Below are 18,454 nucleotides of genomic sequence, written 5' to 3'. Positions count from 1 at the left end.
CAAGGATTGACCCTGGGGCACTCCAGCTTCGAAAGGCCGGAAGGAAGAGGAGGAACCAGCAAAGAAGATGGAGGAACAGCAACCAGTAAGGTAGGAGGAGAATCAAGAGAATGTGAAGCCCTGGAAACCAAGGGAAGAAAGCATATCTTGGAGCAAGTGATCACCCAAGTCAAAGGCTGCAGATGGATGTTGGAGTTGGCAATACCAAGGTCACCACTGCCTTTCACAGGAGGATTTTTAGAGAAGTGGTGGAGTCAAAAGTCTGACTGAAGTTAGTGCAAGAGAGAAGTGGGGAAGAGGAGTTGGAAGAAGTAAGTATAGATGATGCTGTCATGGAATTTGCTGCAGAGAGGAGTGAAGAAGTGACTGGTACACTTTCTGCCTCTCTGGCTGGCTCCAACGTGGATTCCCCTCACATTTTGTAAAAGCTCACAACTCTTCAGGCATACCTTATTTCAGTGACGTGGCTATGTGCCATCAGTGTAGAAATTTGGAACCGGTTGAGATCATCAAGGTCATTTCAGTTCATCTCCCACCTGACAATGGAATCTTCTTTGCAATATTAATACAACCAACATTTAAATGTTTTTCATGTGCCACCTAGGGATCCAGAGATGAATAAGGCACAGTTCCTGCTCTTGAGAATCATACCTTTTTTAATGGGATGAGGCAGGCATATATGCTTCCCAAGAGAAAAGGGAACCTCCTTCATACACTCTTGGTAGGAGTGTAAATTGGTGTAGCCACTATGGAAAACAGTATGGAGGTTCCTCAAAAAACTAAAAATAGAACTGCCATATGACCCAGCAATCCCACTCCTGGGTATATATCTGAAGAAAACAAAATCACTAATAAGATACACCAAAAGATACATGCAACCTCAGTGTTCATAGCAGCATTATTTACAGTTGCCAAGATATGGAAGCAACCTAAGTGTCCATCAGCAGATGAATGGATTCTCAAGATGTGGTATATATATACAATGTGATACTACTCAGCCATAAAAAAATGAAGTTTTGTCATTTGAAGCAACACAGATGGACTTAACATTAAGTGAAATAAGTCAGACAAAGACAAATACTGTATGATATCACTTACATATGGAATCTAAAAAATACAACAAACTAGTGAATATAACAAAGAAGCTGACTCACAGGTATAGAGAACAAACTAGTGGTTACTAGTGGGAAAAGGAACGGAGGAGGGGCAATATGGGGGAGCGGATTAAGAGCTACAAACTATTAGGTATAAAATAAGCTACAAGGATATATTTTACAACATCCTGGGGAATATAGCCAATACTTTATAATAACTATAAATGGAGTATAACCTTTAAAAGTTGTGAATCACTGTATTGTACATGTGTAACATATAATTTTGTACATCAACTATACTTCAATAAAAACTTTTAAAAATATATAAATATTATGATAGCGGCATGTATAAAATATTGCGAAAGCACAGGGGAGGAGAACTAACTTGACCTGGGGAAGTTAGAAAAGATGATATGCATAAAAAACTGACATTTGAACTAGGTCTGAAAGATGAGCATGACATTTTCCAGGTGGAGTGCTGAGGAGAATCCCTTTATCAGATAAGAATCCAGCTCCTTTTTGAATGTTTATAACTGCAGAGAGCTCCCTACCTTATGAGGCCCATTTCATTTTAAATAGCTGTAATTGTTGCAGATGTACTTTCTACATTGAGCCAAGCAGTGCCTTTGACTATTTCTGCTCATTGGTCCCGGTTTTCTCCTCTGGAGCTAATGGGCAGAGACTCATCTTTCTACCATATAAGTCATTTCTATATTTGAAAATAGTCATCTCTTTTCCATGTTGAAAAAAGGGAAATGGATAAAGTCTCCAGTTGCATTCTCTGAGAAGCTGATCTGAGACTAAGTTGGTAGACAGGAGGTTTAGGAGGGAATGCTCTTGAGATCAACACCAGGAAAGGAAGGGAAGATTGGGCAGGAGTGGGCAGAGAGAGAAATCCAGGTGAGACGCAGTATTAATGGAAGCTTGTGGGTAGTTCTGAAGATAGACTCATCCTTCAGAGTTGCCTAGAAATAGGGCGAGAGGACCAGGTCTTTAGACGCCATGACCACCAGTCATTCAATGCGTTCTACTCCAGGAAGGAGACGTGACTTTGGGCCAGGTGGTTCTCTTCAGCTGACACAGTCCCCAAAGTGGGATGGCAGCTGAAACCAATTGCTAGGGGCACTGTCAGCAGCTGGGGTAGTTAATCCCTTATGTCCGAAGTGGATCTGTAAGGGATCTCAGTGATGCAGAAGAAGAATCTCATGTACTGCTAATTCTTTAGGCAGCTATTTTCTGAGACAGTTAATAGAATGAAAAAGAGTACCTGTTTTTTGGGGGTTTTTTGTGGTACGCGGGCCCTCTCACTGTTGTGGTCTCTCCCATTGAGGAGCACAGACTCTGGACGCGCAGGCTCAGCGGCCATGGCTCACGGGCCCAGCCGCTCCGCAGCATGTGGGATATTCCCGGACTGGGGCACGAACCCACGTCCCCTGCATCGGCAGGTGGACTCTCAACCACTGCGCCACCAGGGAAGCCCCAAAGTACCTGTTTTTGTTTCTTCTTATTAGCAAATAAACACCCTGAACATCAATGTGATGAGGTTCACCATAACAGTTCCAGACCGACAGGGTCTGATGTACAATCGTGTCTTCCCTGTGCTAACTGCACCTATAAGTCGTGATAGCCCTTCACCTAGACCTGCTTTAAGGGGCTCTCAAGGCAAGTTGAAGAAGTACATTCACGCAATAAATTTGACTGGGAATCTTCCTGAGGAGGAGGAGACTGCTCCAAGGACCCCTGCACATCACATTTTTTAATAACATTAGGAGAATACAAATGTAAGTGTGGAAGCATAGTGAGCTGAATTATATCCCTGTCCTTCATCCTAGAAGATGCTACTTCTTTTTTTTTTTTTTTGCTGTACGCGGGCCTCTCACTGTTGTGGCCTCCCCCATTGCGGAGCACAGGCTCTGGACGCACAGGCCCAGCGGCCATGGCTCACGGGCCCAGCCTCTCCGCGGCATGTGGGATCTTCCCAGACCGGGGCACGAACCCGTATCCCCTGCATCGGCAGGCGGACTCTCAACCACTGCGCCACCAGGGAAGCCCAAGATGCTACTTCTTGTAGTGATCACAGTGCATGCTGGGAGCCTGCAAAGATGGATGCTTGGCCACCAGTCCTTTCCACTCCATGCACACATGAAGATTGCTCCTTGATCTGTGGCTGTGACCATAATTTGCAAAGCCTGTCACTGCTTACAACTTTTAGTTAGCCCAAAGCTTCGTTGAGAAAGAGCTGTTCCATTCCCGATTACTAGACACTAGACAGATGTGTCAACTAAATTAATAACACTGGACCACTCATTATACCGGGAAACATTTGCCCAAGCTATAACTTTGTCTCTTGATTCCTGTTTGGTTTCATTAACCTCCTCTTGGTGTCACAGATAAACTGGCTGTGTAAGGCATCCTTCTTTAATGAAGGATTGGCAAGATAAAATGGTTGAACGGGGCATTGACGGAAGCAGAGGAATCAGAAGAAGGATGATTGTAGAGGAAGAGAGAACTAGAAGGTTAGATGGGGATGTGGTGAGAGTTAGATGGAGCCATATTAATTTTTCTCTTTTCTTACTTTCACCATATATTGGCTTTCTTCACATAGTAGCTGGTGGTTTCTTTAGGAGCTCATGTGTAATTGTGAGAGACTTTTAAGAGAAGACTAAGAGAGGAGAGGGTCAGGTTGGTATATAGTAGATTGGTTTTCTTTTAAATTCAATCTCATTAGCATGGGCTCATTTACTAAGGACCGTCCCGCACCCCCCCAACCACCAACATGGGTTTTCTTTCAAGGCTATCTCTAGCTGTGTATTTGAACCAGCTGTGGCTTCACTGTAGATGGAGCTTTGTGGGTATTCAAGAACCTCCTTGTGATATGTTCATTTATCATAGAATGGGTAAACATACTTTGTTTACAGTGGGGATCCCTCTCATCCTAAGCCTGTGCGTTTTAAGGTACTTTTAAAAGCTTTTGTCACTTTGTTATGTCCACTGGGCTGGTGAAAACTCAAGTGATAATACGTCTCTTTTGAGAATTCCCCAAATCCCCTAACTTAGCTGGAAGTAACAAGAAAAACAAATGGCTGTCCCTTTAAAGTGATAACCATTCTGGGTGAGCTGTTCTGTCACAGGGCCTTCCTTTCCTGTTGCTGTGGTTCTCTGTGGGCCCCTGACAAGTCTTGTCATAATTAAGCTTTGTTGTCCTGGATTCCCACTATATCCTATGACCTAAGGACAAGGTCAGCTTCCCCTGAAGAGCAGTACACAGTGGCATTGAAGTAGAAGACCAGGAGCGGGGACTGGCCACATACGAAATCATTGTTGTATCCTGAGTTAATTTCCATTCCCTCCCCACCCATTCTTGATGCCCCACCCTCTCTACTTCTCTGAATTCCATTGTCCTACCAGGCTCCTCCTTGACTGTATATTTAAGCCAGGGGAGGGAGCCATTATAAGCACCATTTTACCCTTAGCAGAAAGAATTGCCCCCAAACGACTAGGCAGCTACTGTTTCATTCTTCTTGTGGGGAACGTGAAGAGTTCAAGTCACGTGAAGTACACACAGCTCTGGCAGAGCCTCGAGGGGCTGGCAGCTTTCATTGCCGAATCAGGGTCTTTGGACACCAGCTGGATAGTTCCCAGCCTGCATTTTTTTTTCGATAGTGGGTGCCCAAAAAATACTCAGCAGTTTCTCAGCTGTACAACAATGTGTTCCTGAACTAAGAAATCACTGCATCATTTTGTTTAAAAGCCTGATCTCTTGTAACCGTACTTTGAAGCTCTAGTTAGGGGGGTAAAAAAGGACTGCCCCTCTGAATTAAAGACACAATTTTATTAGCTTGGATTGTTATAAAATGGAGATGAACCATCAGATAGGAGGTAGGGGCCACTGACCAAGAAAAGAGATGTCATTACCCAGGAGGAAGTCAGGGGAAAATGGACTAAAAGAGAAGGACAAGGCTGAGAGGGTCTTCATTGTGTGGTTTCAGATTCTTCTAGCTGTAAGATCGAGATAAAATGCAGGGCTTGACATCTCCAAACAACAGGTGAAATACAGCTTAAAATGGGACACATTTTAAATGGCTTCTCCCTCAAGAGGTGGGAGAAAACATAAGATGCTTAGAATTGACGGAGGGTTGTGTGTAATACACAGGTCAGACGGAGACCCGTGGCATTATATAGGTAAGAGAAAGAACAATCCTTTCTATGTTGTTCTCATATAAAGCTTAATCGTATATGACCTTGAAGACAAGTCATTCTAACTTGCAGCTGACACATACTACTTGTGCATTACTCCACCTACATACCTCATTATCAGAGTAGAAGACAGAGAGAAAATTCCATGTGCATTTCACCTAACAATTATGTCTTTATAGAAAATCTTGTAGTACAGCGTGCTTCCCTGCTAGCCATACCTGAGTATTGCCCACCTGCTGGGCGACTAGAGGTAGACTTAAGGGCAGATTGATGACATTTTGGATTATTCACTCCAATTGAATAATACATATCCCCAGTTGATGAATCCAAAAGGCTCAAAAAATGGAAAGTGTGTGTTTGTGTTTATATAACTCACTTGACAGCAAAACCTGACCTGAACTGACATAAGGCCGTTTACAGTCTTTACCCCACTTTATATGACTCTTCACATGTTTTGCTTTAGAAATATTAACATATTTGATTTTAGGAAGCTGCCTGAGGCTCTGCAGTAGCCCCAGGGATTTCAGACAAGAAGAGTATAGACCCATGTCGATTTTCTCTAGAGGAAGGTTTTAGGAAGGAAAGTGTTACAAATGTTTGCAATTTAAACATATCCAATTTTAAAGGCATTATGTGGAAAAAGTAAATAATGAACACAAACCTTTGTATCCAGATGGTCCAAACTCTCCCTCACCATCTTCGTTTTGATTTTTCTCTCTCTTTTTCTTTCTTTGTGTTTACTACTTTAGGATGAATCCTCAATGTTTTTCCAGTTTGGCCCATCGATTGAACAACAAGCTTCCGTGATGCTCAATATCATGGAAGAGTATGACTGGTACATCTTCTCTATCGTCACCACCTACTTCCCTGGCTACCAGGACTTTGTAAACAAGATTCGCAGCACCATCGAGAATAGCTTCGTGGGCTGGGAGTTAGAGGAAGTCCTCCTGCTGGACATGTCCCTGGATGATGGGGATTCTAAGATCCAGAACCAGCTCAAGAAACTTCAAAGCCCCATCATTCTTCTTTATTGTACTAAGGAAGAAGCCACGTACATCTTCGAAGTGGCTAACTCAGTAGGGCTGACTGGCTACGGCTACACGTGGATTGTGCCTAGTCTGGTGGCAGGGGACACAGACACAGTGCCCTCGGAGTTCCCCACCGGGCTTATCTCTGTGTCCTATGATGAATGGGACTATGGCCTCCCTGCCAGAGTGAGGGATGGAATCGCCATCATCACCACCGCCGCTTCCGACATGCTGTCCGAACACAGCTTCATCCCCGAGCCCAAGAGCAGCTGTTACAACACCCACGAGAAGAGAATCTACCAGTCCAATATGCTGAACAGGTGAGTGTGGGAGGTCAGAGGAGAGCTTCCAAGACTGGGTTGGATGTTCAGATACTGGGGGAGCAGCCGTTCAAGATGTCTGAGGTTGAGGACTGGTCATTGGGGTCGCGATCGTTTGTGACGGTGGGAGATCTGGATCCAGAGCTTGCCGCGCTGCGTTCTAGTTCTGAGAAACGCAAAACATCTCCCTCTTCTTGACCGCTTCCCGTGTGCCAGGTCTCACGCTAAGCACTTCGTGTGTTCGACCTCATTTAAGCCTCAAGGCAACAGCTCTTATTAGGCAGCTTTTAAAAATTGTTTCATTTTATAATACAAGAGAATAAGCTTGTCCAAAGTCCCGCTGAAAGTAAGAGGTTCAGTTTGGAGTTGAACCCAGGTCTCTCTGATCGCTACACGCCTGATCACTATGAAAGATGAGACAGGCATAGCAATGAGGGAAGACCAGCCCCCTTACCTTTGGGACACTGCTGTACAGAGAGGGAATGGGGAATAGGATACATGGGTCTGTGGGCACATGAAGAGGATTCGTCCCTTGGTTTTTAATCTGCCTTTGCTTCGCCTTTCTCTGCCTTTGAGATTAAGTGCTGGCGTAGAGGCAGCTTTGATGGTGGCTGTTAGTCTGGCTTATTGAATGAGAAGAAGGTGTGGGTGGAATCCTCCTCCCCCAACCTCACCTCAGAATCCAGCTATGATGGCAGCACATCCTCTTAGGGGCCATTGTGTGACCAAGTGGGGTAGAAAATTCTGCACTGTGCTTTTGTGGTTTTGTTATTTGTATAAAACTGCTATATGCGTACACTGTAAAAAATTCAAACAATATAGAAGAGCTCAAAAAAAAAAAAAAGAAAAGTAAAAACGACCTTAAATCTGACTAGCCAAAACGGTCATTATTGAAATAATTAATGACTGTCTTTCTAGCTATCTCCCGGTGCATGTATACCTGTGTGGAGATAAATCTATAGTTTTACATAAATGGAAATATAACCAGACGTGCTGTTCAATAACCTGACTTCCTTTCACTCAATAATGTATTTTGGGTATCCATGTCACCTTTATTATGAACTATATCAGTGATATAGAAAGATATTCAGAAAAACTTAATCCATACTCAGGTACCCACCACCCAGCTTAACAAATAAAATATTAGAAACTGTACTGCAGGGAGGTTGAAATACATTTAGAGGAGGTTGAATGTGTACTGACTTGTACTTATTTAACTTCTGGAAGGGACTTGGACTCTGTAGCCTCTTGACTAAGCTCCTAATTCAGAGTTGACACTAAAAGTCATTTTTCTGTGGCTGCATCTGTGATCCAATCCTGATATCCCCCCACCTTGAACTCTCTGCTTTCTCTGCCATCCCTAGTTATCCCTACATTGGTTACAGACCGTCTTGGTGTTCTTCTTGCCTCCCTGGCAATTCTGTCTCAGGCTCCCCAGCATGCTTCTTCCTTTACATATCTCTTAAATATTGGTGCTCCTTCGAGGTCTGTCCTATACCCTCTTTTCTTTTTTCTTTCTTTTCTGGCTGCACAGTGTGGCTTGCAGGATCTTAGTTCCCCGACCAGGGATAGAACCCGTGCCCTCGGCAGTGAAAGCTCAGAGCCCTAACCACTGGACCACCAGGAAAGTCCCTAGACTCTCTTTTCTCCTCCATTGCCGAGAATACAATGAATGTCTGTAAGTTCCCCCAAACGGACATCGCTGGCTGCAACCTCTCCCTTGAGCCCCACGTCTGTCTCTGTATGACCACATCTGTTCCTTTGGATGCCATGGGCCCTAGAACGAACATACCATATCCAAGGCTGCACAGCGGTCTCCTCTCCCATCAACCCTCCCACCCTCTTCGAGCCAAATTGGCACCACTTATAAACTTATAACCTCCTGTTACCCGGTTTCCTAAAGTAAACATGTCCAAGGCGTCCTTGATGCCATAGCCCTGACACCTCGTAGCCAATCATGGCCTTGTCTGTGGACTTGCCCTGGAGAGCTTTCACTTATTTTCATCCCCGTGCCATCGCCCAGTCCACCGCTTCCTACTCGCATTGCTGCAGGGCCTCTTAAATCTCTTCTGGCTTCCAGTTCTGCTTCTTTTCAATCTCCTTTGCAGCCGGAGTGATCTAAAATGAAAATGTGATTTCATCACTTTCTTGCTTAATACCTTTCAGTGGCTTTTCATTGCTCCTATAATAAAGTCCCATCTCCTTAATATGGTTTATAGAGTCTTCCACATCATGAGCCTTCCTAGCTTTCCAAAGTTGTCTCCCGCCCCTCGTCCCTTCAACACCGCCTTCCCGCCACACTGAACTTACCGTGTTCTCTCTCCCTTCCGGCTCCTACTGCTGCCTTGAATGTGCTCCCCAGGTGCCCCTGCCCAGCCATATACAGATGCACGTGCCCCTTCACCTGCCTCCTTCTCTTCATCCCTCAGGATTCAGTCTTGGCATCCCTTCCCCTGGAAGCTGAGCCCCGGACTAATCTCACTCGGTTACACACCTTCCCTGCCTCCTGTGCCTTTCCAATAAAGATGATTGTCGTTCTGTGCTCTGTTATCTCTCTTCCCTGTAAGTTCTCTGAAAGCAGGGACCCCTCTGTCTTCCTCATTCTCGTGGCACCAGGGAAGACACCTGGAGCAAACGAATGACGTCTTCCGAGTTGCTGAGCTGCCCGGTGCCTTCCTGCTCTCCAGGAGCGTCTTTGTTCTGCTCCTCTTTGCAAGACAAGGGGCACCTCCTTTAATAACTTACTATATATTGGGTTCTGTACATTCATGTTTTCTCCCTAATTCAGTTTATTTTCCCAAATATTTGTTCATTGAAACCAAGATGAACGAGCAGAAAACATCTGCCGAGCAACACAAGGAAATCAAGTGGGTATTACATTAGGGTCCATACATGTGGTTCAGGAATGCCTGCTTTTACCTTAAAACCTCCTCTGGGTAAGCAGCTATCTGAAGATAGTATCTCACATTTGGCTTACTTCACATTAGACTGTAACTGTTATCTCGGAAGCTTGGTCTCTAACCATTGTATCTTTGAAACCACAATTGTTTTTTGTTTTGTTTTGTTTTGTTTTTTGTGGTACGCAGGCCTCTCACTGTTGCGGCCTCTCCCGTTGCGGAGCACAGGCTCCGGACGCGCAGGCTCAGCGGCCATGGCTCACGGGCCCAGCCGCTCCGCGGCATGTGGGATCCTCCCAGACGGGGGCACAAACCTGCGTCCCCTGCATCGGCAGGCGGGCTCCCAACCACTGCGCCACCAGGGAAGCCCCACAATTGGTTTTAACCTTTGTCGCCATCTCTTGTGGCCCCTCAGGAGCGTGGCTCTCCTCAGTCCTCTGTACCCCTTGCTTAGAGCTTATTGTCAAGAGAACCGCAAACGCCCACCCCTCCATCTTCTCAAGTGCAGCAGTCCTAAAAGGAACAAAGATGGCGCAGCACAGACTATTCATCCGTTCCTCCAGTACCAGGGCAGAGCAGAGGGAGAGTCCACCTTCCCTCAGTTTCCCAAGTACACTGTGTAAAGGTCTCACCAGACTTATCAGAGCATTTCTCCACCAAACTGTTTCCTCTGTGAACCTTCTCTTCTGCCCAGTTCCCTGAATCTTCCAGGCTTCTCCATCTGACTGCCTGCTGGGCATCTCCTCTGGGCTATCTCCCCTTGTCCATGGACCTGCATCCCTCACGCTTCTCCATTGTCTTTTCCTTCCCCTCCTCCCAAGTGCAGCTTCCCATGGTTCTAGAATCCAATTCCTAGCCTCTCTTAGCATTTTAATATGTTTTTCTATCAGGACCCAGGAAGGATTGGGGTTGATGAACAGGGACTCTACGGAGGACAGCATTCAACTCATCAGTGGGACTCAACTAGGCATCCTCGGTCAGCGGTCCTCCTTCTTCCCCTGGTCGGAATTCAGCCCCTCCTTCAGAGCTCTGGTCTCACTAGGGTCACTCCTTTAAATAACAGACCAAGCAGCCACAGCATTTAGCCACAGCAGGAAATCTTGCAAATAAAATTGTTGCAAATGCTTAACTGTCGCCTTTGGCCTGATGCTCATCTCCCAGCATCATTAGCAGCAGCATCCCCAGGAAGGCTCCTCAGGACGTATCTGGGGGTGACCCAGCCAGGGATGGCGCCGGCAATACAGAGTCGGGAAACGTCTTCTGGTCTCACTTTCTGAAAACCCAGTGGCATTCACAGGCCCTGTCGTCCGTCCCCAGAAGCATTGCAACAGGAGGGAAATCCCTCATTCACACCTGACCAGACTGTGGCTTTCTTTCCACGTGAAGGAAGTTCCTAAGTCTACATTTTGGGATCACAGACAGGAGATTCTCTGATATCCCTGAGTCCTAAAGAGAGACACATATTTGAAGTGATTTACTTGTTAGTTATGGAAGGAAAAAAAACATCCTCAGAGGGGATCCATAAAATGAACTATTTCGTTCACTGTCAAATGAATGCTATTTGTCACGTATCAGTCCAGATTCCTTACTGATAACTTCTTAGCTCTTAGAAGCTTGGCCCACTATAGACTTGGCGACTGTCTCCAGATAGGCTATAGGCTGCTGAATAAGGCTTTTTACCAGGGTTGCAAGAAAAATACAGAAACCCAGTTAAATTTGAATTTCAGATCAATGACAAATTTTTTTTAGCATAAGTATGCCCCAAATATTGCATGGGACATACTGATATTAAAAGATAATTTGTTGTAATGTTACAGGGCTCCTGAATTTTTTGCTAAATATGACCATTCTGCTTTGTACCCTAAGAATTCATTTTAATTATTAGCATTTATTGCATTCACTTATGCCTTATTAGTAAATGTAGTACAGAGCCCTTATACCAAGACGTGCTGAGAGCATTTTATTCCAACTGGGAACTTTTTTTTTTTTTTTGGCGGTACGCGGGCCTCTCACTGATGTGGCCTCTCCCGTTGCGGAGCACAGGCTCCGGACGTGCAGGCTCAGCGGCCATGGCTCATGGGCCCAGCCGCTCCGCGGCATGTGGGATCTTCCTGGACCGGGGCACGAACCTGTGTCCCCTGCATCGGCAGGCGGACTCCCAACCACTGCACCACCAGGGAAGCCCCCAACTGGGAGCTTTATTTGGTTGAAAGAGTTGGAGAATTTCTTATGCCGTGCATTCTCGAGGTGAAAGGTCTTCTTAGTTCCTGAGAAAATTCTGAAAACCTTTTGGTACCAGATGATCTAGAAGTGTGTCGAAAGTGGTCAGACCAGTTGTCTAAACTCTCCCTTACCCCTCTGAGCTAGAGAAGAATTGGTAGCTGTTCATAGGCCCATGTCTATATTTTTCCTTTATCACTTCCCGGAGGAGCAGTTGGCGGTGAGTTTCCTTCTCAATGTGCCTCCAGTACTTGGCCAGTGCGTTTCTCTCACGTACTTGGTGGCATGTCTGCCACTCACCTTTGGACTCTCTTTCTGTCCTGGGGACCCAGTGCTCCTACTCTTCGTACATGGCAACTTGGGGGACTTGTAGAAAGAGCAGTTGTTCTTTGAGATGGCTGGATCTCAACATAGCAAACCTCTTATGAACTTTGCCTAGTTATTTCCCCCTGGTGTCCTCAGGTTTCCTACTCAACAGTTGCTTTGCCCTATCCCCTGCCACCCCCAAATTCTTCCTTCCCCACGCAAGTCACCATCTCAAAAGGCCAGAATCCTCCTCTGGCCCAGCCTTTGAGAGATGGGGATAACCGCTGTGAAGAAAGGTGCTTTGTTAGGTTCTTATTAAAAGAGATGTGATGAACACTATCTCCCTTTAACCTTGGGGCAGATGCCACATCCTTGAAACCATTGTATTAGCGGGATTGTTCCCATGGGATGCCTCCTTGACTCTTGGCCTGGAAAGTGCTGAGAGGTTAAGAAAGAAACGAGGAATTGAGTCAATTAGTTTTTTAGACACCATGGGCAAGATTGGCTTGGTCATTACCTATCTCTTAGTTATTGTTAAATATTCGCGGAGTGCCAAGCACAGGCAGATTTACGGCAAGGCAAACATGTATTGTAGGTTGACTTCATATAATTTACATGTGAACCAGTCAAAAGTTTCCGTGAATGCATAGCTATAAGTGGACTGTTAGGCATGGTGGCCTTTACCTGCTTAAAGAAATCTACTAGAATCTAAGGAAATTCCCATTTTTCATGTGAAATGTTCAGTAAAGCAAGACACAACCTGCATATATAGAGACAGACTTTATCTGCTCCGTGGTGTGGCAGGAGATATAAATTTGGGAAAATAACTGAAGAATCTAATAACTCTCCTGAAAGGTATATCCACTGCTGATTGTAATTCAGGCAAAGCAAGCTTTAACTGTTCATGGAGGAATGACTGAATGTGAGGGTGATTCAAGCTCTTCTGTTTTTTTGTAGCCTTTCACCTTCCTCATGTCACATGTATAGATGGTCATTTCAGCAAGTGATTTTGCCTCTCTCCCTTAAATTCAAACCCGTGAAGAGCGTGCTCAGCTGTTGAACACTGAGACCCCTATATGATTCTTCCCTTCATCACTATTTGATTCTAGAGCTGACTTGCAAAATGTAAAACTTACCAATGACATATTAGGTGTTTCTTTTTCTTCTCTTTCATTTTCCTCCTCCTCCTCTCCCTCCCCACTCTTTTCCCTCCTCCTTTTAAAAACGATTTACAATTTGGAGGAGAGGGCAGGAGATACAGAGGGGGAGTGAGTGGGAAAGAGCTCCATTTCACCAAGGACAATTTTGAGCGGGGGCAGGATGCCCGTCTGCGCTGGGCAAGAAGACACAGGTGGTCCAGTATCCACGGGAAGGAATAAGATGGTCTTGAAGAGGAAGGAAATGAGAGCAGACTCTGTCTCAGAAAGCATGTGGGTTGGTGACGATGGTCAGGGTTAAGAAGAGGGTCATAGGTAGATGCTCAAAAGCAGCCCATTGTCAGCCGGGCTGGTAAAGTTAATAACTCCAGTGTTGGTTGCCTTTCTGAATACGTACTGCACACCCGGCATTGTACAGTTATCTAATTGGATCCTCACAAAAATCCTGTTCCACGCAGATGTCCTCAGGAGACGTTTTCCGATCACCCTTTTAAGGGCAGCTTATCCTTCCCATCCTCCCAAGCTCCGTATCCTCATCCCCTGCTTTATTTCTCCCTGTAGCACTTACCGGACATATTGTGTCTATTTTCTTTTAAAATATTTTGTTGTCTCACTCTCCTCATTGAATTTAAGCCCCAGGAGAGCAGGATTTTTTTTCATCTCTGTGTTTTCTAGCACAGTGCCCAATACATTGAGGTACTTGATAAATATTTGTCCGGTAAAAGCTTGAATGAAGGCAGGAATAATTATCCCCATTTTATATGTTTTTAAGACACCCGAGGCCCACGCTTGGGCAGTGTGATGCCAGGATCTGGCCTGGATCTGCCTCGGGGACCTGGATTTCAGCCCCTCACCCTGCTGCATAGTAATCAAGCTTTAAAGAAACCTTGGCTTCAAATCAGAGCACCGCTGCTGGGAGAGGCCTCGGTGCTCATCCAATCCAGCCCTTTCAAGTTACGTATTCTCACGGGATAGAGGGTAGGTAGGATGGTGAATGGATTTTACAAATGTGAGAACAGAATCTCAGAGTGGTCCCTCTTCTCTCAGAGGCAGGGCGGGCGGGGGCAGAGGCCGGGTGTCCCAGTGGCAGGAGCAGCGCTCTGCAGAGAGCACGCCGCCTCCCGGTGCCTGCCCGCGGCCTCGGAGGGAGGGGGGGAGCTGGCAGGCAGCCAGGGCTCCCCTGTTCACCTTTGCCTCGGTCTGGCAATGTCCCCGTGATCCTTGCTCCCTTGGTTCTTACCCAGACAAGGGTGCAAATTCACAGTTAATGGGAACTGAAGCTGGTGTTATTTAGGAATTGAGTGGGAGTTATTTCTCCATCTGTTGTCTCTTCCCACCAGAGGATTAAGGCTGGCTGAGCGGCGGTAAGGATGGGGGCGAGCTGCCAGAAAGCGCGAGTGCCGTCACCACGGGCTGGATGGCTGAGCGAAGGCTCGACCACAGCCGGCCAAGGTCAGCCTAACACACACAAGCTTCCTGAGAGCAGAAATGCTTCTGTGGCTTTTGCATCTATATAAGACCTCGCACATTTTAAATACATGGTGGTCTGAGCCTTTCTCTCTTTCCTCTCCAGTGGAGCTGTCGTAGATGGGTAGGTGGTCCTCTTCTGGAAAGATTCCTCCAGGACCTGATGTGGCCATTAAGGGTAGGGAGGAAGCAGGGTGTTGAGCATGACTGACCTTCAGAAGGAGTGGCCGAGGGGTGTGACCCAGCGCTGCAGACAGGGGCGCGCAGACGGGAGGAGGAGGAGGCGGCCGCGGGCGCTGGGGTCGGGGAGCCCTCCCTGGACCTTCAGGGTTTCATCAGCGGCTCTTTCTCTTCCGGGAGGGCCCGGCAGGGTCAGCGTGCACAGACTGGCACCAGTCCCCAAGCTGGGCCGGCTGGTCACACATGAAGGGACTGCTGCTGACAGATTAGAGCCCCTGCTGCTAGAATCTGTTCCCTCTTGTTCGGCTGCCAGCAGCAGCAGGCGGCGGGGGCTGCTGACCTCCTCCCTCGCTGCTGCGGCTTTACTTTCCCTCATTCACTGCCGCTTCCTGCCGCCCCTCACCTTTCCTTCTTTGTTCTTCCCTCTCTCCTTCTCCGTAGGGTGTTCTCTTCTCCCCAGCTTTCCTGTACAAGCTTTAAGGGCGTTCCTGCCTTTCAATTTCTGCGGTCATACATGACCGGGTGGAATTCTTGCATGCACACACACACACACACACACACACACACACACACATCCAAGCGCACGTGTATTAGACATCCAGACAGCACGGATATTTGTATGTGCATTGGCATCTGTCAAGTGGATAAAGAATAATTCAAAGAACTGGGTGAAAATACTTTCACACAGGACATCTCCCCACTTCTTCCTATCACTGAGACCATTTCGCTGATGGCACGCAAAGGGCTGCGGATGGAACAGAAGCTGGGAAGAATCCTTTAAAATGGCTTGCCTGCACTTAGCACTGGTGAATATCAACAAGGTGTCTCCCATCCACTCTGATTTCATTTTTAAAATCTCTATGGCTGTAAGGATGGTTGCTAAGTAACCCTAGCACATTTACTGTTTGGGCAAAGGAGATAAACTTAGTAAGCAAGTGGGTCTATATAATTTTAAGAAACCCATAAATGTCTTCTTTTTCTGAAGGAAAGATCTTCCCTGACAAAGCAGCAGAAATAGCCATGGAAGCCACACTGTGACAATATCATGTTCATGCTAAGCAGTCCTTTTCACCATTCCCTGAAGGAAATCACACGTGGAGTCCACATGAGGTTGTGTGTCAAAGTACATTTAGCGTTTGACATCAAGCCAGATGATCAGAACCTTCAAGTCATTCATGATCATGGCTAATAATGATGATACTAAAAGTGACGATTTTCATACAAGGTATCTTCATGCACATCATCTCTCCAGATCATTACAACAAACCTGTAAGGGCTTTGTCTACTCACTGCATAGATTGACAGTGGAGATCAACAGAGAAAACCAAACACTTACTCTCTTTTCATTTTCCCAGCAGCATTTCCAGACACTCCTACCTACTTTTTTTTTTTTGGTCCTTGAACAAAAATCTATCAGGAGCTTTTGTTTAGGCAAAAATAACACAATAGAATGTCATTATAATATAGTCCGTTATTACATAGATTTTAATAATGTCAAATTTCTCTCATTTTGACTATGTAGAGAAAAAGCCAGGTGTGTGTGTGTGTGTGTGTGTGTGTGTGTGTGTGTGTGTGTGTCCGTCCCACAGGCTACGCAGGGCCATTACTCTCATTGCTCTGTTTCCACAGCTTGTGTGTGTTCACACATAGACTTACCTCTTTTACCTGGGAGAGGAGGGGTCACATATTCAACAGTATGATGTTGAACCACAAAGAAAGTAGGAAAGGGCTTTGAGCTAAAACCACTGACACAAAATTCTTGCCCTAAAATGAATGTGGCTTATTTTATCTCAGAGTTCATTTACTCTAATATTATACATACGTCTAAGACACTTGTGGGGCAGTTGGATTAGATGTGTCATAGAGTGTCAGTAACCCAGTTTAAACAAGACATGTGAGCATATTTAGGTGGTTTGTCCAGAGCTGGTATGGCAGCTGCCTGATCATCAGGCCCCAGACTCCTGCTAGCTTTCTACTCTTTTATTTATAGGGTATGGCCTTCATCCTCATGCCCAGGATGCCTGCAGAACTCCAGTTTCAAGCAGCAGATTGAAGTTAGAAAGGAAGGAGGGCAGGCTCTTTCCCTTTCACGGAGATTACCGTGAAGTCCCATACTTTGCTTATAGCCCATTGGTCAGAAATCAGTCAATGGCCACAGCCAGCTAGCTGCAAGGGAAGCTGGCAAGTTCCATTTAGTTTAGTTTAATTTAGTGTTTGACCTGGGCAGTAATAGGCCCAGTTAAAAATCAAAGTTCTCTTAACTAGAGAGAGAAAGTCAAGGCCATATGTTTGGTAAGCAGCCCGTAGTGTCTGGAGATACTTGCTTATCTGATTTACCAGATGACAACAGCTTAGAAATAACAAACATGATGGGAATCAGGTAGGTGAGCTGACAGCATTAAGAAATAAACAGAATGGTAAGGTGCAGAAAGTATTAGAAAAACCCACCGAAAGACCTTGATAGGAACATTTGTTTAAGATCATTTGGGGCAAAGAGGCTTATACTCCCCAGAAAGCATATACCCCCTTTAAAGCATCCCTGTAGAGCAAAATAGCATAGTCATTGTTAGGTCATCAATAAGAGCTTAAATTATATTGATTATCTTTGGTTTAAGGAGTCAGCGAATTCTATAATACCTTTCTGAAATTTTCCATTTAAAAATGCTTCTTGGGCTTCCCTGGTGGCGCAGTCGTTGAGAGTCCGCCTGCCGATGCAGGGGACGCGGGTTCGTGCTCCGGTCTGGGAAGATCCCACATGCCACGGAGCGGCTGGGCCCGTGAGCCATGGCCGCTGAGCCTGCGCGTCCGGAGCCTGTGCTCCGCAACGGGAGAGGCCACAACAGTGAGAGGCCCGCGTACCGCAAAAAAAAAAAAAAAAAAAAAAAAAATGCTTCTTGTAATCAAGAAAAAGCTTGATACCTAAAAATACTAAGCTTCAGCAATTTAGAAAATTTACTTAAAAAAAGGTTACTGAGTGCTGTGTGCCAGGTGTTTTATATATAAAACACCTTATTTAATCTTAAAAGTACATTTCAGAGGCATTATTACTTCCATTTTTCAGAGAAAGAAACTGAGATCCAGAAAGGTTCAGTCACTTGCCTACTTTCCATACAGGTAAAGTTGGGACTCAAACCCAAGTCTTGATGGATTCCAGGTGTACTTTGCCCCACATTGTCCATCCTTCTGTGGCTGAGGACCGAGTCAGTTAGGCATCAATGTGATGTCGATGAATACATCATTAACCTGCAGGACAGGGTGGTTTTGTAATAGTTTCCTTTCTTGGACGCTCTGCTGAATTCATGTCCTGAAGCCATGATAAATCCGGAAACAGCCCAGGAACAGAGTCCCTTGCACACGTGTTAGGGACATTCCAGGCCAAAGTCTGTTTCTTTTTCTCTCCATCCTGAAGTGTGTCACATCTATATTTACCAGCCTTGCTGTGATCTTTCTTACACCTTCCTCTTCAATTAGAAACGATGATTTTTTTTTTTTCTTATCTTAGTCCTGTATATTCCAAAATCCTTTAAGCCCACATATAAAAAAGCAATAACTTGCAGTCTTGGTGGACCTGAAAGTCCTTTGAACTGA

At 45.6% G+C, this 18,454-nt stretch overlaps 1 protein-coding gene across 1 annotated transcript in view; it reads left to right on the top strand.

Annotated features, from left to right (window-relative positions):
• The window catches only part of GRIN2B (glutamate ionotropic receptor NMDA type subunit 2B), a 303,690-nt gene that overhangs the window by 113,119 nt on the left and 172,117 nt on the right, over positions 1 to 18,454 (top strand). The window contains exon 2 of the mRNA XM_060112445.1: positions 6,041 to 6,639. Coding sequence (XP_059968428.1) covers positions 6,041 to 6,639 — 599 coding nt within the window. The remainder of the gene's footprint in view (positions 1 to 6,040; positions 6,640 to 18,454) is intronic.

Source organism: Mesoplodon densirostris, chromosome 11 (genome assembly GCF_025265405.1).
Source record: "Mesoplodon densirostris isolate mMesDen1 chromosome 11, mMesDen1 primary haplotype, whole genome shotgun sequence".
Taxonomy (NCBI): Eukaryota; Metazoa; Chordata; class Mammalia; order Artiodactyla; family Ziphiidae; genus Mesoplodon; species Mesoplodon densirostris.
The sequence above is the reverse complement of the archived record's forward strand: the minus strand, read 5'-3'. Positions and strand labels throughout refer to the sequence as shown.